At 39.0% G+C, this 20229-nt stretch overlaps 3 protein-coding genes across 5 annotated transcripts; 2 read left to right on the top strand and 1 right to left on the bottom strand.

Annotated features, from left to right (window-relative positions):
• Nucleotides 1–1641: 1641 nt before the first annotated feature.
• Nucleotides 1642–4564, bottom strand: LOC129759429 (MRG/MORF4L-binding protein). Of its 2 annotated transcripts, XM_055756877.1 has the most exons (4): nt 4446–4564; nt 4238–4380; nt 2402–2818; nt 1642–2341 (listed from the first exon to the last, which is right to left on the bottom strand). In XM_055756877.1, the coding sequence occupies exons 3-4, from the start codon at nt 2781–2783 to the stop codon at nt 2115–2117; spliced, it is 609 nt and encodes a 202-aa protein (XP_055612852.1). In that variant the 5' UTR covers nt 2784–2818; nt 4238–4380; nt 4446–4564; the 3' UTR covers nt 1642–2114. The 2 variants fall into 2 exon arrangements, with proteins under 2 accessions (XP_055612852.1, XP_055612853.1); XM_055756878.1 differs by lacking the exons at nt 4238–4380; nt 4446–4564 and having other exon boundaries at nt 2402–2950.
• Nucleotides 3095–7526, top strand: LOC129759428 (nuclear pore complex protein Nup75). 2 transcript variants are annotated; one of them, XM_055756876.1, is made up of 4 exons: nt 3095–3206; nt 5242–6060; nt 6122–7008; nt 7070–7526. In XM_055756876.1, the coding sequence occupies exons 2-4, from the start codon at nt 5257–5259 to the stop codon at nt 7440–7442; spliced, it is 2064 nt and encodes a 687-aa protein (XP_055612851.1). In that variant the 5' UTR covers nt 3095–3206; nt 5242–5256; the 3' UTR covers nt 7443–7526. The 2 variants fall into 2 exon arrangements, with proteins under 2 accessions (XP_055612851.1, XP_055612850.1); XM_055756875.1 differs by lacking the exon at nt 3095–3206 and adding an exon at nt 4686–4863.
• A 9137-nt stretch (nt 7527–16663) lies between these two features.
• LOC129759431 (serpin B5-like) lies at nt 16664–18601 on the top strand. Its single transcript, XM_055756879.1, has 3 exons — nt 16664–16880; nt 16940–17789; nt 17858–18601. The coding sequence occupies exons 1-3, from the start codon at nt 16836–16838 to the stop codon at nt 18034–18036; spliced, it is 1074 nt and encodes a 357-aa protein (XP_055612854.1). The 5' UTR covers nt 16664–16835; the 3' UTR covers nt 18037–18601.
• The last annotated feature ends 1628 nt before the right edge of the window (nt 18602–20229 follow it).

The following is a 20229-nucleotide window of genomic DNA, read 5'->3' as shown; positions in this document are numbered from 1 at the left end:
CGATCAAACCGTTCACACGTCCACACAACATGATCACTGTCATGGCAACCATCCCCTTAAACTGGTGACTTCAAGTAATATAACTAATTGGTGTATGGAATATAATTGATTTATTAATAAAATTTGAGCTTATGCTTCTAAATACAGCACACTCGTTACGAGCGAAAAAAACGAGATATCAACACTTATCAAAATCCGAATATCTTGGAAACGCGTGGACATTTTTGAGTGATGTACTGCCGTTCTAAGCAAGAATGTCCCATGTGACTTTTGGGTCATTTTCACTTTTTTGCTGGAAACGGTCTCTTTTAGTGTTAACTTTCGAATAAAAACACAAACAAGTACACTTTGTTCTGAATTTATACGAAATTTCCATCAAGGTGGTTGTCTCTATGTTGATAGTTCTACGCAAGAATGTCACGCTAGAGAAAATTCTATGAAAAATACAAATTTTTTTAAAAAATTGTCTTAAGATGAGTTCAAACTGTTGAATTCAATGTTATTCACTGAAAAGAACAATAAATAGAGGGCAGAGGAGGAGCGAGAAGCCTTGAGTGTTTTATTCAGAGAAAGTTTCACTAAACACTTTTCGGTATGCACTACTTACAGGATCCATACTCAAATATACATTTTTATAAACAAAGAGGAACGTATTTTTCAAATTACGGTTTAGCATGAGTTTTTGGGAAAAAAATAAACTATGCAAGCTTTTAAAATGATAAAAAAAAATTGTAGTCGTGTGACAGTTTTTCGTAGAACTTAGAATCGGCATGCGTTCTGATTCTACGCAAAAGTGTCACACGGAGCATTTTTGGATCTAATTTGCTGTTTTTTTGTAGGAAATGTATTTTTTTTTGGCAGAAAACATTGTAAAATGATTAACTTGAACTGTTCACTACGAAAAAACTGTCGGTGAATTTTTAGTTTGAGAGAAAAATTGGAAATATAGCTGATATTTCAATCGCGTTTTTCTCGTTTGCACGTTTTTCTACATGAGACAATCTTGCTTAGAACGGCAGTATAGTATTGTAAAAAAATGTTCTAAAGATTAAAAGGAATTAGTCCATGGAATTTTATTACTGATATTTCAATGTGTGTGTGTGTGTATGAGATGTCCAAGGTTTTTTACACGGCTTTTTTTAACCGGTTTTTGGAAATCAACAGGGTTTTTTATACACGGATTCCGTGAATTGACCGGTTTTTGAGAGAAAATATTAGACATGAGGTCTCAGGTCTTATGTCTCAGGTCTCAAGTCTCTATTTCATGTCTCAGGTCTCATGTCTCTTGTCTTATGTCTCAGGACTCTGGTCTTATATGACAGGTCTAAGATCTCATGTCTTAGATCGCGAGTCTCATGTTTCTTGTCTCAGGCCTAAAATCTCACGTCTCAGGTATCATGTTTCATGACTCTTGTCTCATGCCTCAGGTCTCATGTATTATGTCTCAGGTCTCAAGTCTCATGCCTTTTGTCTCAAGTCTCATGCCTTTTGTCTCAAGTCTCAGATCTCAGGTGTCATGTCTTAAGTCTCAGGTGTCATGTCGAAAGTCTCTGGTCTCAAGTCTCAGGTTCCAAATCGCAGGTCTCAGATCTTAGGTCTCATGTCTCGAGTTTCAGACAAATATAGTAAAACAAATACACCTCACATTAAAATTACTATATTTGTCTCAGGTCTTAAGTGTCAAGTTACATATATGATTGTTTCAAGTTTAAAAGCTGCAGAGATTTAGAGGTCTTTTTTACACGGTTTTCCCCAATTAGCACGGTTTTTACGCGGTTTTCGGGAATTAACACTGTTTTTTTTGCACGGTTTTTTTACGCGATACGTATTTATATCAGTGTAAAAAAAATCTTGGTGTATGCGGAAAAATTGCAAAAATCAAATTTATTTATTTTTTTTTTGAAAATGTAGTTTTTTGGAAAATCGCTGTTATTTCTTCAGATTTTCAAATTGTATTAAATTTTTCAACCTCAATCAATCACAAAAACCTTTCTGCACCCAATTGACAAGGTTGTGAAAGAACAGAAACTTACATGCTTAGTCATATAAATCCAAATTTTATAATACATTGCGTTAAATAGTTTTCTTCTCAATTGTGTTTAGTGTAAAATCCTCTAAATCCTTCGTCTTTTCGTGACCTGAACGTGGGGCGGAGTGCTTGCTGGGCTGTTACTCGAATTCGGTTCTAAGGACATGGATCCCCGGGTGCGTTTCTGAGGTCGTTTTGGGGTACTCTCTACTAGCGCTTCTTGTTTCGCCGCTTTGGTTGGTTTCACCGATTCTCTAACTTCCTTCTCCGTTGACGAGGGTTTTTCCTTTTCCGTTGGTTCTTTGTCTTTGGCTGAAAAAGGGTTGAACTCGTGAAATTAAATGAATTAAAAAAAACATTTCCAAAACGTACCTGGTTTCACAGTTGTTGGCTCCGGTTTGCTTTCCGACTTTTTCGACTCATCAATGACCGGTTCCTCCTCGGTTTTGAATTTAATTTCCGTACCGAATTCCTCTTCCGGCAATACAAAATCAGTCTCGTCGTTCGGGAACGGCAACTGCTCCAATTCGTCCAGGGCTTTAAGGTTGTACAGGGTCTTGAGGTGGGACCAAACAGCTTCGCTGCTGACGTTCCGATTAAGCGCCTTCGACAAACGTTCCACAATGCAGGCCAGGAAGAAGTGCCGATTGATGCCGACGGGGCGCAAGCCGTCCATGGCGAAGAACAACTGGATTTCGTCCTCCGGACTCCATTCGAAATATTCCGGTTCGGATTTTTCCTTCACTGTGGCCATTATGTTGTAATTTGAATGGGATTTTGTTGGATATTCTTGAGACAATTAAGCAAAATAGGAGGTTTTTAATCGAAAAAGCGAGTAAACACAACCAAATTGTTTAATAACAAAACATGCACCCCGAAAAATCCCTGTTACATGAAGTGCGTCATCTTTATCTGAGGGTTATTTACTAAAAAATCTCAGATATAGATGACACACTTCCAGTAACAGGGAAAATTCCAGCCCACAGTTGATCGATGAATTAATTGGCGATTTGCAGCAAAACTTTTTGACACGCAGCGCCAACTGGTTCTCACATTCGGAACTAACAAAAGGGTGATGATAGCTGAATTTTAACACGGATGTGTATACAAATCGTTTCTGAAATTGAGATTTCTGGGAAAACTGTTGAACTTTGGACAATAATAATGACTGAGTCTGGTAAGAAAATCACTTATTAACTCATTTCAGTGCTTGTGGTATAATCAAATAATCTGTTTCCTGGTTTTCCTAACATAATTCAATTTTCAATTATTTTTAATTGAACCATGAAGAATTTTTTTTCCAATAGCGGTAAATTCTGGTGCATCTGTTAGACAATGTAAGTGATTCGTTGGAATAATTTCAGAGAGATGAATCGATAAATTGAAAGAAAAACATTAAAAATCATTACCTACGTTAATGTTAAAAAGTTGAAATTTGCTCTCCAGCTGTGTTAAAATGACTTTGTTAAACTTTTCAGATTCAAAGCACTCGAGAAACCCAGTTTTTACTTTGGGAAATCTGATTTTAAATAATTTCTAATTTAGACTCGTTTCCATTAATTTTTATATTTGTTATTATTGTAACTGACAATGATTTTATTTAACGCTAGTCCTATACTTCAGGGAACGTTATTGAAACTATTTAAATAAAAAAATCTCAATTAGCTGAGGATAATTGTTAGTTAATAATGATTTTTTTATTATTATAAAATATAATCATTCGAATTAATTTTCATATTGATTGCTTATCAGCACATTTTACTTTTTATAGTAGAATTTGATGTGTTTTTAATTTTCTATTTCTGAAAACTTTGTGTTACGTTATTTCAATTCTTATCTCATTTTAAGTCGTAGAGAAAGGCAGAGAATGGTTTAAAGCTTCTGAATTTGCGATCTATCTTGTCAGCTTCAACAGTGTAAAATCGGTTGCTCCCCCTTCGCTATGCTGTTGTGTTTTGGGCTAATTATTGATTGAATCGAAATCGTTAATAATTTCAATCGCTTCCTTCCGCTAATTGCCTTCTGGATGTGATAAAAAATGATATTCCAGCTTTTTTACACACGGAACATTCTCACTCTCAGCAGTTGGTATCAAAACCCTAGTTGAATTTGGTTCGGAAACAATTCGTCGAAACTCAGCACGTATCTAAAAATATTTCATTTGTTTGTTTCATTAGTAGTTAATAATATTGTAGATTATTTACTTACAAGCGGCTTCCTGACAACTTGAAAGTAATCCTTTATCCAACGCTTTGATTCCAAAAAGCCGGACTGGAAATATTCTGGTATGGCGATGTTTTTACAGGCCGCTAAAATTTGGCATAATTTATTTTTCATAAAACTGAAAATAACTGAAGATTGAACAGAGATTAGCTTAAATAATATTTCAACAGTAGTGTAATTCATATTTTCTTACCATATGCTCCAAACAAGGGTTAATAATTATTCCATTTAACTCCGAAAAAACACTTTTTCCTGTTTTGTTTTGAGAATTTACAAGAAGTTTTGACACTTGATTCGATAATATCATCATTTTGATCACAGCGCCAACTGATTGTCGTTTCGAGCTGCAAATCGCCAATACTCAACTTGAAATTAAGATGACGTTGCTGTATTTTTGTCGTCGCGACGCCGTGTGTTTTGAAACCGAAAATCCCGGAAAGTGACGTTTGTTGTTTGGGACATAACCTCCAAAATTTGCGCGAAAACATTGACCGAACACAAAACAGTCGCCGCTTTAAGCAGTTTCAATTTTATTAGTTTAATTATAGAAATTTGATTGTTTTCTTAGTAATTATCTCAACATGGTGTCGAGGGAAATTTGTCCAACATACGTAAGTAGTTTTAATCAAATGAGTCGCAGAATTGGCAACGTAAAAATGATTTTTATGAAAATCTGGATTAGATCTGAATAGATTTGTTAGGGTACGCTGGAGCAAGTTCAACCTGTTAACATTTTGCAATATTTGAGTAATAAAATAATAAATTTGCTTTCAACAAAGGTTGGTACAAGCCGTTTCAAATAAATCATATTGTTGAAAAAACAAAGATAGTTTTGGCTGATTTTTTTATCTAAAAATTTTGAAACGATAAATCAATAAAGAACAATTACAATTTAAAAAAAAATCCATTCGCTTTTGAATGGAAGCAATGAAGTGCTAGTGGATCATCAAGAAGATTAATAATTTCACTCAAATTAACATCTTTTTTAGATTGTGCCATGTGAGATGGGCAAACGGCTCGGAATAACCGCTCATTGGATCACCGAGGACAAGATTTCGGTAACAGCTTACAGCAACAAGTTGCTGCAATCACTCCAGAATCGGCCTCCGAATACATCGGCCGTTAAAGTGTTCCACCTGACGTCCAATTTCATTTTGGACGAACCGATCTTACGGAGTCTGGTAACGGAGTGTAGCCATGTGTTCCTGAATTTGCAGCTGGTGCGAAACAGCAACGTTGCAGGAGCCATCGATTATTTGAAAATCTCCAGAACCTATCGCAGTGCGATACGGGCTTGCTTGGAAAAGCTTCAGAATTTGATTACTAGTACAGAGTTGCCCAATGCCGAACAGTATCAAAACTATGTCACCATTTTTTACTCTGTCGAATGCATTTGGCATCTGGTGGAAATTTTAATCGTCAATTCCAATTCGGTCAATGCGGTCGTTCCGAATCTATTAGAATGGGTTCGATTTCACTTTCCAACGGCTGAAAGACTGGCGACGGAACTGCTGCAACAGGGTCGGGAAATCGATTCACACGATGACTATTGGCCGGTGGTAAAGGGATTAATCATTCAGGGTCAGACAAATGTGGCCCGTGCCCTGCTGAAACTGCACACCAATTCCGAGAGCGTGTGTTTCGAGGTAGCGGATCAAATTCTGCAAACCATGCCCGTCTATAGCGTTTACGGGGGTCTGTCGATCCAAAAGTTCAAATCTCAATGGCAGTACTGGTCGGCCAATGCCCGGTCAAAAGTGGATGCCGGTATCCTTATGGTGGAACCGGAACTCGAGGAAATTGTTAAAGTATGCAGATTTGTATTGAATAATGATGCAAATGTTCAAAACGTTCTTTTTTCAATTTTAGCTGGTTATTGGCGACCGTCAAACATGGACTGATCAGTGTCAATTCGCAAGTTGTTGGTACGAATATTTCCCCGGTTATCTGTTTTATACAGAGTCCACCTGCAAGTACTACGAGCTGGGAACCTACGCAAATAATTGGCTGTCCCAGTGGATCAGCACTGGAGGAACGAATCCCAGCTACAAGTACCTGGACAAAATTATCCTCTCGGTTATGGAGAACAACTTACCGCAGGTGTTGCACAATATCCAGAACATTTGTGACAACAAGTGGTTCGTAACGCATTTGGTAGATTTGCTGTATCACTGCGGTCAGCTGACGCTTTCCACCGGAAGCGCAGACGAGCAAGATTCGGAAAAACTGTTCCGCGAATCCTTGCTGTACGATTTCGGCTGTTTGTTGATGACTCACAAAGCTGGTCTCTGGGAAGCGGGATTGGATTACTTGGAGTTTTCAAGCACCGAGGGTTTGGGAGCTCGTGAAGCACTTCTGGCAAGAATTCCCATCAGAAACGAGAAACAAGCTTTGAAGCTGATCAGCGCCGCCAAGAAAAACGGTTTCGCTTCAGTCGAAAGCGAAATTTGTAAAGTTTTGGTAAAGAAAAACTTATCCAATAAGCTGTACGGAAATGCCTTGGAATGGGCTATTCGATCGAGAGACAGTTTCTATGTTTCAGCTGTGGCCAACATTTTCCTGGAGCACTACTGCAACCATGGGGAAATCATGTGCGAAGATGTTATCGCCAACATCGGTGCCAAAATGTTCATCTCTCCTAGGTTGATATTCCTGGTAAAATACTACGATTTCCGTCAGTTCTATCGAGAGCGATCTTTTGCACAGGCAGCCGAACTACTCATCAATCTACTGGATTCGAAAATTACCCCCAACTAGTGAGTTCTCACGAATGAAGCGATCAACGACTCGTCTTATCACATTTATGTTCTTTTTTAGTTTCTGGCCATCGCTGTTGGCGGACACAATTCCGCTGTTAGAGTTCAAGGAACCCGTCATTCCCACCAAGGAAACCTACACAATTCTGCACCACCTGGAATGGGATCTGGTGCCGATGATTGAAAAGCGTAAAGAACAGCTCAAGGGAACCACCCGAAAGGTGGCCAACGGTATAGAGAAAATGGAAATCACCGGCGATCAGATGAAGACCAACGAAGGTGTTGAAACGGATTCCGATCAACAGGCGTTGATTGAAAAGTTTTCCTCGAACCTGCTGAACAATTGTACCGACGATTTGGTTAAGCTGCTGCGGTTAGCTTGTGCCCGTAATTTGGCAAGAGCGTTCATCATTGAAAATACGATTGCTGAATAAGACGGACCAAGAACGTTTATGCATTTGTCTGTTTGTTTACCATAAAACTAATAAACATTGATTAAGTTATGTCCATTTTTGAATTACCTAATATTTTATCATTTATATTTTATAAACTATCCTTTTCCTTCTATGCCAACACCTTTTTTCAGAAATTGAAACATTATCTGAACTCGAAGTCTTAACCTGATTCACACACAGAAAAAAAAACTTGGTATCCATAAATAAATTTATTTTTTTTTAATTTTATCATGCGCTTATTTTACCTACTATGTGCTCAAAAATTAGATGGCATTCTAAGAAAAAACAAAAAGAGGTTAAGTTTCACAAGGTGTATATACATTTTTTTTTATCCAAACAAAATTATGGTTAACATTACTTTGTCTGTAAAGATATTTTCTCTACTAAATTACTGTCTGCCATCATTTGTTCGATCATTTTTCAAGTTATTCAATAAAATATATGGATGTACCTCTGCACCTTTTTCTATAACCCCACTGAATTTATTTCTAATTTTTAACTTATTTCTTCTATTTAAAATTGTATGAGAGCCCCTCTTTTCCTTATTAATTACCCCACTAGTATGAGATATGATTCCCAAAAAAGCATAGAAACATTTTTCGTTCCATAATATTCTCCCATACTAAATTTGGTTTCTTTCGTACGATTAATTCGGACGGAATACTACGGAAATAAATATGAATAATTGTATGATTAATTCTATGTAACAAAAAATGTGTCGGAGTAAATGTAATGCAAGAAAGGAGAGTATCAAATAATCATAGAAAATATCGTATCCAAATTACTAACTATGCAAAATAAGGCTTCGTTTGTTCGAAAAGTTATTGAGTTATGCAAAAATTAATTCCCTAGATCCTCAAAAACAAACTGCTCCCCTCTTGGTATCTCCTTACAATGATCACCGAAGGGTCTCAAACACCCATAAATTCATTTCCCGTATCAAAATATCCTCCCTTAAAATTTAGTTCCATTTGCTAGATTATTTCCCCAGTTATACAAAAAATTGTATGGGAGCTCCTTTTTTTCTTTCTATTATTCCAATGAAAGGTGAGAAGGGCCTTAAACTATCTTGGAACAAAAAATTGTATGGGTGTTCCCACCTCTCTTCCTGACCTTTCAATAGAAATAGTGAGGGGTCTCAAACAATAATAACACTTTTTCCCATATCCAAATATCCTCCCATGCAAAATTTAGTTTCGATTTGCTCCACTAATTCTCGAGTTGCTTATAAATCTGTATGTAAGACCCCATCCCCCCCCCCCCCCCCACTTTTAATCCCTTCATTGAAGGAGAAAGGGATCTCCAACCATCTTCAAAATGTTTGATCTACTCAAATACAGCTCCATGTAACATTTGGTTCCATTTGCTTGCAATCAATTCAAATCATGATGCACATTGTGATCTCTGCAATTTAAATCCTTAATTTCTAATTTCTGAATTCCGAATTTGAAAATAATTTTCGAATCTTCATGCCAGTTAACAATCCGTATTAATTAGGAAACAAACCCATCGTGAATAACCAACATACATACATACACACATACTGCCAGCAGATCGAGGCTTAGAGGAGTCTTGTCTTCTAAGCCAACGGTCATGAGATCGAATCCAGGTCGTGACATGACCTGGCACACATAGTATGATGAAGGTTGGCGGATGGATCTTTTCAAGGGAATCTAGTTTGCACTTAGAGATCCTACCTAGATATGTGTGTGCTACTGGTAAACAACTGCAACTTCAACCAATAGTACAGGGGTGTCAAGCAGCGTAGCAAATTAAAAATAGTAATGCGAGGTAATACCACAATAGATCAACTAAATGCTCGCAATGGACTCTCTCTTCAACAGGAAGAAACATACATACACCAAGCTATGTGTTCACACCAATACTATTAACGGTAAATAGGGCTATTGTTCCAACATTTACCTACCTACCTAAAGCCAAGTCCACACTAGGCAACTTCTGCTACGAGCACAGGTTTATGTCCGATGTGCGGAAACATACCAGAGAGGCCTCGATGTCCAGCTGGCAGCACCAGTAGGACAGCTCGGAACGTAGCCGGTGGATCCATCGCTTGATCCCTAACGTCGGAATTTGGATGGATCGGAGACATGGAGAGGTTGATTTCTGCATGACACAGTTCTTGACTGGTCGCGGGTGCTTAATGCAGTACCACCACCGGATTGGACACGTGGCCTCACCGTTCTGCCCAACCTGCGGTGACACAATCGAGACACCAGAGCACGTAGTGTTCAACTGTCCGAGGTTCGAAGGGGTACGCGCTAACATGCTTGCCGCCTGCGGACCAGACACGACAGTCAATAACATCATGCGGAGGATGTGTGAGGATGCCAATACTTGGCGCGTGGTCAGCGATGGGTTCACCCGGATCATGACTACCCGGCAGAGAAGTTGAAACCAGCACCAGTCCTTCGTCGGGGAGTATCTGAGTAGTGTGCGTCCGATCCTGACACTAAAGCCTACAAAGATAAAACTCTACCTTCTGCGTATGGCGAGCTGCCTGGTGGTACGTCGCGCGTCTGTGTGTAGGATACCTCCAACGTTACCATCGCGGAGTATCCGAGTCGAATGCACCCTCTGCGACGGAGGCTGTGGGGATAAGACAAGACCTTCTCCGCAGTCGAACTCGCAGGGGGAAGAGTATTCACGTCGCGGAATACTCTCGGGTAGAGTGGTCTCCCGTCGCCGTCGGATGAGCCACTCGATTTGGGTAGGATGACATCATCTGAGTCGCAAGCGTAAAAGACCCGTGCGTGTGCTGTGACAGGCGCGAGTCCAAGATAAGCTGCGCTCGATTAGGCACACGGCGGGCAAAAAGCCTAGGGTTGCCAGCCAAAAGGGAGGAAGAAGTCCGGACCACGGTCGGAGTAGAATTTCCTTTCGGCGGGGGGGCATTCGAGTAGTGTGCAAGCGATCCTAGCAGTAAAGCATACAAAGATAAGACTCTACCTTCTGCGTATGCCGAGTTGTTAGGTACGTTGCGAACATTGTGTAGGATACCTCCACGGCCGCGGAGTATCTGAGTAGAACGCGACGGAAGTTGCGGGGATAAGACTTGATTTTCTTCGCAGTCGAACTCGTAAATATAAGAGTATTTATGCCGGGGAATACTCTAGCATAAGCTGCTCTCGATTCGGCACACGGACGGGCAAAGAGTTTAGGGCTTCGAGCCAAACCAAGCGGAGTCAAGATCTCGAGTCGTTAGAGGAGAGGTCATTGGCCTCTTGGAGTGGCCTCGAACAGAGGCGGAGCGCACGATAGTCGTGCAAACCAAGAGAGCCTACAGTTACGGTAAAGGCCGGACCTCGAGTCGTCAGAGGAGAGGTCCTTCTTAGTTTTGAATCGTAACAAGAGGCAGGGTATATATGCTGGAGTTTTGACTTGAAATTGGTAAGCTGATGAGCACTTAAGCGCGGACTTGGTCTCACATTTGGGGTACAGCCTTCGATGCAGGTCCGGATGGGAATTATGACCAGAGGCCCCAGGTGGACTTTATGGCGTAGGGGTACTCGGTATCATGAGTCGACCAATTGCACCCATGGACCCAGAGTAGTATACAGGGGGACGCGGTGGTTCACCGTGCCTTGGAATGCAATCCGTAAAAAGGATTTACCACCTGGGTGATCAACTAATAATAAAAAAACACTAGGCATATTGAACTGCGATTTGTGTTATGAAACGAACTTTGTTTTCTGTTGTTGTTGTTGTTGGAAACCTGAGACGGTCTCAGTGTCTCCCGAATAAAATGGGAGACGCTGAGACCGTCTCGAAACGAACCCTAATGTCTCCTAGTGCGGACTAGGCTTAAGGATCCAGCGCCGATTTTCCGATGCCTAGGGCAAAAATAAAAGATCGCCACTTCTGACGATCCGGTGCCAGCATTTTTACTTGCTACCAACCAAGATTTTCGTCAACTTATTTGGCGAATTTCAGCGGCTAAACTACGCCCCCACGAGCTTTTGGGCCTGCCTTTTCTTCAACGTCTATCTGTATTCCAGTCAAGCACCTCTCTCGTTCTCATATCTTCGCAGCGAGTGCCCAATCTAATCCATCCAAGTTACGTTCCCGAGTCTTGATTTCTAGCGCGTTTTGATGACACCGGCGGAGAAGTTTCAGATCCAGTTGCCAGTCCACCAAGCGTAGATGATATTCCGCAGGTAGCGATTCACAAAACTTGCAGTTTTTGCGTCGTGACCGCATATGTGCACCAAGATTCGTACCCGTACAACAATACGGATTTGACATTCGAGTTGAAGTTTCGGATTTTCTTTCGTAGAGAGATGTTTCGGAGACTTGCAAATGCAAATCGGGCTTTTCTTATTCGAGTTTCGAAGTTTTCTTGGTACCACCATCAGGCGTTCTCTGGCTGCCAAGATACTCAAAGCACTCCACTTTCTTAACCTGATACCCTACTACTACTACGAAATTGGAAGGATTTTCTGTGTTGATTTCCATCGCCTTAGACATTGACTTTGAGATCTGTTGCCTTGGAGCTTTCTGCCTTGAAACGAGTTTGCTCTGCATGTCTTTTTGTTTTGGGCGAGCAAAAAATAGTCGGCCAGGTCAAGGTCGCTGCTCCATTGTCGAAGTGGTGATAAGAAGATACATCCCTGTCTCACTGCAGCAGTAACCGGGATTGGATCAGACGAGACTGTCGTACTTCTCAGTAAATTATTCGGATATAAATTTCCGAAATATTTTCACTTCCGAAAAACGCGACCGTTAATCTCAAGTTTCGTTAACAGACTCACGCTTAATCGGCTGTCTCCTTTTTCGTTGCGCTTTCGTTCAGTTTCGTTCTATTATTACACGATACGCAGCTTTAAGTCATTTTTCGGAATTATATTCATATCAACTGAAATGATACTCATAATTCATACTTACTCATTTTCATCATAAATACTTATTTTACTATAATCACTACATTACCCCTCGTCTCTACCCTTCAAAAGCTTAGTTCGATTGAATGTACACTGAAATTTTTAATTAAAAATATCATTTTGTTTAGAACCATGATAATATATAACTCTAAAATTTTCTCTTCTCTTATTTTTATTTTCTTAGCATGTTGACACTATTTTTTCATTTCTCTTTTCTTTTTTTTTTACCTTGTGTGTTATAAACACACTTTTCAGCTATTCTTTGTTTTCTCCTTTTTTTTCTTCGCATATTTTCATCTTATTTTTTTAAGACTAAATCTTGTCCCAAACTTTATTTCATGTTGCATTTCTTTTTTCTACTTATTTGTTTTCCATTTATTAATCCTTTTATCCACTTCTCTGTTCGATCTTAACCTGTTTTTGTCTTCTACTTTTAATTTTATTTTTTTCATCGTTTGCTATAATTTCTTAACTTTTTTTACTCTGTTCTCTCTCCTGCTATTTGTTTTTCCTCTCTTTTCTCCTTGTTGCGTTTTTCGATTTTAAATGCGACTATTATCTCCAAAGTTGATCAACAGAATCCGGTATTCATTTTTTAAGAGCCGGAATATTTGTCAATTTTTGTTTTAATATTCTCATCGAAGCATGAAATCTTATTTTTGATATATTGAGTCTTGCATAGGAAAAAAGACTCTTCAGTGAGCCATCATCTCGATATCCTGTATCGGTCAGTTTTTTTTTAATCTGAATATTAACCGAATAATTTATTTATCAAATAATATCAAAACTCTCTTTCAATTCTGAGATTTCCATCAAATATCAAATAATATCAAAACTCTCTTTCAATTCTGAGATTTCCATCAAAGATAGATTCATCATCTCAATATTCAGAGTCCTCCGTATGAATATTAACCGTATTATCAAGTTTTGTCATTCGAGTTTTGCATCAATCCTCATCCTTATTTTCTATGTGTTTCATCAGATAGAAATGTTCTGAACTATTCTCAGTCTTCCTCTGATATTAATCAGTTATAATTTTTCGGCAGATTCTTGGAAAAATAAGTTCCCATATTTGATAATCCCAAATGCTTCTTCCACTCAGCATCTCAATATTCTGATTCAGAATCTTTCATTTAAATATAAACCGACGCGACGTATTCATCACTTTTGTCGTTTGAATCCCTCGTCGAACCATAAATTCCCATTTTTTTAATTTCCGGAATCTATCACCGGAGATAGACTTTTCATCAAATCAAGAGTTGTGTGTGACCATATTCGAGTCTTTCATCGGCATAACCAAAACAATAATCGTGAAATCAAATCTCAACTGAGTTTTTCATCTTAATATCGAATCACAATCCGAGTCTTTCATCGGGATATCAAGATTGATCCGAGTCTTGCATCGGAATTACCAAAACAATAATCGAGATTTCAAAACTCTTCGGAGTCTTCCATTGGAATATCTCATCCACATCCGAGTCTTTTATCGATCCGAGTCTTTCATCGGAATACCGAATCAAAGCCCGAGTCTTGCATCGGATTATAATTACGTTTCGAAACATCTAAATATATCTGAGTCTTTCGTTGAAAAAAAAAATCATCCGAGTCTTTCATCGGAGTATCCAAACGCTCCGAATCTTTCATCGGAATTACATAATTGATCCACTTACCGAGTCTTTCATCGGAATATCATATCCGAGTCTTGCATCGGGAATATGAAGAACTTTTCGAGTCTTACATCGAAATATATAAATTTATCCGAGTCTTTCATCGGAAAAAAAATCATCCGAGTCTTTTACCGGAGTTTTCAAACGATTCCGATTCCTTCATCGGAATTACGGAATTGGTCCACTTACCGACTGCGCCATTGTCGTACTTCTCAGTAAATTATTCGGATATAAATTTCCGAAATATTTTCACTTCCGAAAAACGCGACCGTTAATCTCAAGTTTCGTTAACAGACTCACGCTTAATCGGCTGTCTCCTTTTTCGTTGCGCTTTCGTTCAGTTTCGTTCTATTATTACACGATACGCAGCTTTAAGTCATTTTTCGGAATTATATTCATATCAACTGAAATGATACTCATAATTCATACTTACTCATTTTCATCATAAATACTTATTTTACTATAATCACTACAGAGACATCGTCGGGCAGGACCTTGCAGGAAAATGCCTCGTGCATGTGCTTCGATGAGATGGACTGGTTTCTTTGGGACTTCTCGTCGCCTTTTTCATGGTTCAGTCGGTCGAATGCTTATTAGAAATCAACGAAGAGAGTCCGATGATTTGCTCCAGTATTATTTGTTGCGTTGTGTTGGTCACATATGATCGTCAGGATTGGAATCCAGCTTGTTGTCGTCGGAATGTAGTGTCGATCTTCTCCTGAATCCCGTTTAGGAATATTTAATTTGTAACAAATAAGAACTCAAAGAACGATTTTTTTAGGCTTTTCCAATCCTTTATAAATACAATGCCTACTCATTTTTTTTCTTTCCTACCGAATAGTGATCTCAATTTATAGATAATTTCCATCAGGACGGGCACGTGAGACCGCATTTCTCAGCTTGATGAAGATTCGAAGCAGCTGTTGACCATCAACACGCATCGTTTTAACCGTCTTGGACCTTGAATCAGGTATCAGAATGCGGGTAGACTTATTAGCTGCCCATTATCCAAACACACGAGAAGATTGTGCCTAACATGATCCCTGGTCTGAAAGGTGTCGATCCTGGACGATATTCCGGTGTACAGCCGAACCGAAGAGGAACATCAGAGCATCCTGGATAGATTGATGCTTTTTCAAGATTACAGTTCCCACCTGATTGACACGAATGCCAAAGCGTTGGTAAAGTGTCACAAATAAACAAAAAAAAAAAAAAGTTCCCACCTGAGGTAGGAAAAATTGTAATCTTATGATGAGTGTCTAGAGTTCTTTTCTTGGTGTAGTGAATTTTTATGGATTGAGGATTGAGCGTAAAACGCATACGCTAAGCTGCTGAAATAAGATGCCAAGTTTGAGTGGAATCAAGATTGCCAAAGGTCCCTTCGGACGGTTGAAAGAAGTACACTGAGATTTTTTTTACGCGGTTTTTCGTCCCGCGTAAAAAAAAACCTGCGTAAAAAAAACCGCGGTAATTCGAAAATCCGCGTAAAAAAACGCGTTAATTCGAAAATCCACGTAAAAAAACCGCATTAATTCGAAAATCCGCGTAAAAAAACCTCGTTAATTCGAAAATCCACGTAAAAAAAACTCGAAATTCGAAAATCCACGTAAAAAATCCATTTTAATTAAAAAATTCGCGCAAAAAAGCACGTTACTAAAAAACGCGAAAGAACCATGATTATTAAAAAATTTGCGTAAAATGATAGTTTATTTTTAAGATAAAAAACAAAATCAATTAGATTAATAGAATAGTAGTCATGTCTCATGTCTCAGGTCTCAGGTCACAGGTCTCATGTCTCAGGTATCATGTATCAGGTCTCATGTCTCATGTCTCACGTCTCATGTCTCAGGTCTCAAGTCTCATGTTTAATGTCTCGTGTCTCAGATCTCGAGTCTCATATTTCAGGTCTCAAATCTCAGGTCTCATGTCTCAGGTCTCAGGTCTCAGGTCTCAGGTCTCAAGTCTCAGGTCTCAGGTCTCAGGTCTCAGATCTCATGTATCACGTTCTTAGTCTCAGAGCTAAGATTTTCCCAACTACAAAAAGATTCTTAGTGTTTTCCTTTGAAAAAGTCTTGAAATATTTTCTCTGAAAAACCGCGTTAATTCGAAAATCCGCGTAAAAAAAACCGCGTTAATTCGAAAATCCGCGTAGAAAAAGCCGCGTAAAAATACCGTGTAGAAAAAACCGCGTAAAAAAAAACTCAGTGTACTGTATTTGAATCATAATAATTTCTAGTTTTTCCGGTACTTTCCTTTGAAAATTATTTTTATATCGCTGCATATAGCTTTCTTTTGAACATGCTGACGTGTTGCTGATCAATGTATTTGAGGGTGGTTCAGAAATCCAAGATTTTCGCGGATTCAGAACCTTGACCAATCTGAAACGGTTCCCTAGTTTGACAAAGGAAATCATGCCAAATTTCAGCTCATTTGATCAATTCATGCCGATTTGACTGAACCTTCGAAGAAAGATTTATCTGGTTTAAAGCTAAGAAAGATAAGTTCACTTCTTCATGGAGCTACTATTAACTATTTTTACTAGTCCTTTCGCTTTAGATTAACTCTCAAGAAGATATTTGTTAACTTTTGTTAGAACAAATGGTGTCAGTGTCCTTCGTAGAGTGGACCTTATGTTCTAAAATTGTCCAGTCTGACAAAGCAAAAAAACACATCAACATTTTGTTCAACCACCCTTATACACACATTTAATCAGCTTTGCCTACATTATGAAATGTTTGTTTTAAGCGGGAAGATGATTTTCATATATAGGGACGAATGAAAATTCAAACAGCAATCAATCGATCATCATGAGTGTTCTATTTTTCACGACGTTGCTAACGTACGCGCCTAAAGTAAAAACGCTCGACTGCGGTAATTTAGTGCAGATTGATCTGTAGCCATTTATTTGCAGAATCCAACCGTCCTGAGGTCCCCCCACGTTCTGATGCAGACCATGTACGATCTGCGTGTGATATCCAATCATGATTATACTTGCTGGTTCCAGAAGCAGCCTGATTATCATCGATACGTTATTCCAGATTTGGAGTTCCAAAATCGTAGCTACGAGTACCTTTCGGTGACAAACGTGGGCGTCAACTTTGCCTACGGAAGTGTTGACCACCAGCTTTGGGATACTACGATTAACTGGATTGATATTTTTCACGATCGTTCGGAAAACTATGTTGTGAAAAAGATCAACGAAAAATTTAGAGAAGTGTCGAAAGGTGAAATCAGCCAGTTCATGAATTCATCTCAGTACAACTATGACTGGTACATTTCTTTGTTTAGTATGGCAACGTTGAAACCAGTATGGAAGTACGGATTTTCCGAATTTCACACCTGTACATTTGAAACCCCCGAATCCATACGTACGAACTTTATGCAAACTCCAGAATTGGCAATAAACTACGCATCGATAGATAAGTTTACAGCCGTAGAGTTACCCTTAGAGAATAAATTTTACAGTCTGTTGCTGTTGTTACCCAACAAAGGTGACAACATCGACCATTTCGTAACAACGATCGATACACCGAAGCTGATGGGAATCTACAGGCAGCTTGAACCAACTAACCTTACGGTTGTGATTCCTAGGAACACTTTCGAGGATTGGCACTATTCAAAAAATATCTACACCCAAAGCAATTTTGCCAAACCCTTCTATGAATTCATCTATCGCCCGGTTCGAGACCAAGCTCAGCATCCCCTCAATGAAAGGGTTCAGAAATTGAAGGTTGTTTTCGATACCAATGGTGTGGAAAATGGTAAAGTTTATTTGATCTGCTACTGCCTTCGCAGCAGAAATTATTTCCATTTTTTTTTCTTTTTCAAGCTAAACCTCTAGAAAATCGAAAAGTCAACAAACTATTTCTGGCCAACAGACCTTTCTGGTTTCTGTTTGTGGAACGCCGAGTGAACGTTATCCTACTGGTTGGTCACATTAAAAAGCCGGGAATGGAAATGCATGAATTGAACGATGCCATGGGCTGTCCGCAAGTAGAGATAAGTTAGAAATTGGGGTCAATATTTTTGACACAGGTTTTTGCCGAATTCTGGTGGGCAAAGTTAGGATTTTCTCTGGCAAACTGTACAACACAATGTTTTAAAACCAAATTTATATTTAGTTGAAGGCATTTTAGTTGTAAAGTTTTTTTTTATAATTCTATGATAGTAGCAGGATAAGGATCAACTGTTAGCGTCTTCCTTAAATAAAAATCTTATTTAAAATAATTTTGATTACAATGGTGCCCCAGCCAGAACAGCTATCATGTACCTTTAAATAGATGAATAGAAAAATAAGATTAAAATTCACCTTTTTTTATCAGTGGATGGCAAACCGGTTGAATGAACCTTTTTGGCCAGTAAATCCGAAAAAAGTAAATTGTACCTTTTTCTAGGTGAAAAGAAAAAAAGATACAATTCACCTTTTCGCTAAGTGAATGAAAAAAAAGATAAAATTTAGGGGAGATAAGGTCATAATGGCTACCTCAAGAAGGACGCTAATTTAACCATAAAATCAGCTATTAGTAAAATACTTCATTGTTTCGTTTTCAGACACTCAAAAAGTGTATTTCGTAATGGGCTTAAACTTGAAAAAATAAATAAAAACGTTTAAAAATGCATTTTAATATCTCTTGCAAAAAGTTGAAAATCTGTCACTGTAGGGTTATAATATAATATAAACCACCACTGGGCAGTAATCGGGGCACGAATTCAACTCGACGAAGTCAACAGAATTATAGAGCTACAGCTTGACTTGTTTCATCTGATAATTTGGCTAATTGCTAAGGTGTTGGAGAGGTAATCAGAAGACTCGAGTTCGATTCCTGGTCGAGGTGATTTTTTTAGTTTCATTTACAATTCATGATTGATGCATTTTGCACTAAACGGTGAGTGGCCGAATGGGTTATTTGGCCGACGGTTATCCAGCCGAAAGCTGTTAGGCTGATTAGACGATAGGTCGAATTGACGATGGGCCGAATGGAAGCAAGGCCGAATGGTCGTCATGCCGGATGGATGTTTGGCCGAATGGTCGTCTAGCCGGTCTAGCATCCATTACAAAAACGACCATTCGGCCTTAAATCAATTCGACCTCATATCCACTCGGCCTGATGACCATTCGTCCTAACGAGTATTCGGCCCAACGTCTATTTGGCCTAACAATCATTCGCCCCAACATGCGAACTAGCGTAAATCTAGGTCAGGCAAATAGAAATTTAGCTGCAGCATTTTTTACTTTTCAACAGAAAAATCAACACTTTTTGAAAAGATTTGTAATCGTTCATGATGAAAATTAGTGCTGGAGCCAAACAAAATCAACAAAGCTGTTGTTTCATTGATGAGGCATGCTCAGTTTGGTGAAACTCGTAAACTTATCCAATGCAAAACTCTCTCAACAACTTAAACAAAGTTTTATGAATGGTCATTCTAATGAAACAAAATTTGATGCCTGCTCACTGGTCGGTGATTTAATCAGATTAATTTGACATTTGAGCGCTTTTTTTGTTTTTTTCTTCTGTTTTCCACCCTGGGCGTTAATATGTCTTATCGATCTAGCACCCATTCGGCCTTACGACCAATCGGTCTGATGACCAGTCGGCCTAACATCCATTCGGCCAAATAACCTTCGGCAAAATGTCCTATTCGGTCTATTGTCCTAATTGGCATCCTTTGGCCTGTTAACCTATTCGGCCTTTGGCCGTGTTCTGGAACGAACGGGTCACCATGAACCACTCTAAATTAAGAAAAGGTCCAGTATCAACAAGGCGATGCTGCGCGCATTAACGGCGGTAATGCGCGCCAAAATCATCGGTTTTCCTCGGACACGAAGAGGTTTTTCCGAAGGATTGAGCCACCGTCGATCTTTGACTCGGTCTCTTTTCGCACCCAACCACCATCGGAGACAGATCATCACGGTAACAAAGTCGGAGGCCCGAGCGGCCAAGTCAGAGGCCAGCTTGGCCATAGTCAGAAGCCCAGAGTGGCCAAAGTTTGTGTCGGAATAATTGTATTGTAGTACTAAGTTCGATAATATACAGTCCACTCAATTGTTTGTAATGTTTCGGAATGAGTGCGTTAATTTATTTCCGTAAAAGAAAATCTGATGCTATCGATCCTAGCCATCAGGGGCGATCCTGAACACAGAGTGTATCTTATAGATTAAGATGGTTTAACGATCATAAGAGCTAATTTTCAGGTGCTCAT

The sequence above is a fragment of the Uranotaenia lowii genome, unplaced genomic scaffold (genome assembly GCF_029784155.1).
Source record: "Uranotaenia lowii strain MFRU-FL unplaced genomic scaffold, ASM2978415v1 HiC_scaffold_155, whole genome shotgun sequence".
In the NCBI taxonomy this organism is placed as follows: domain Eukaryota; kingdom Metazoa; phylum Arthropoda; class Insecta; order Diptera; family Culicidae; genus Uranotaenia; species Uranotaenia lowii.
This window is presented reverse-complemented; position numbering and strand designations above follow the sequence as displayed.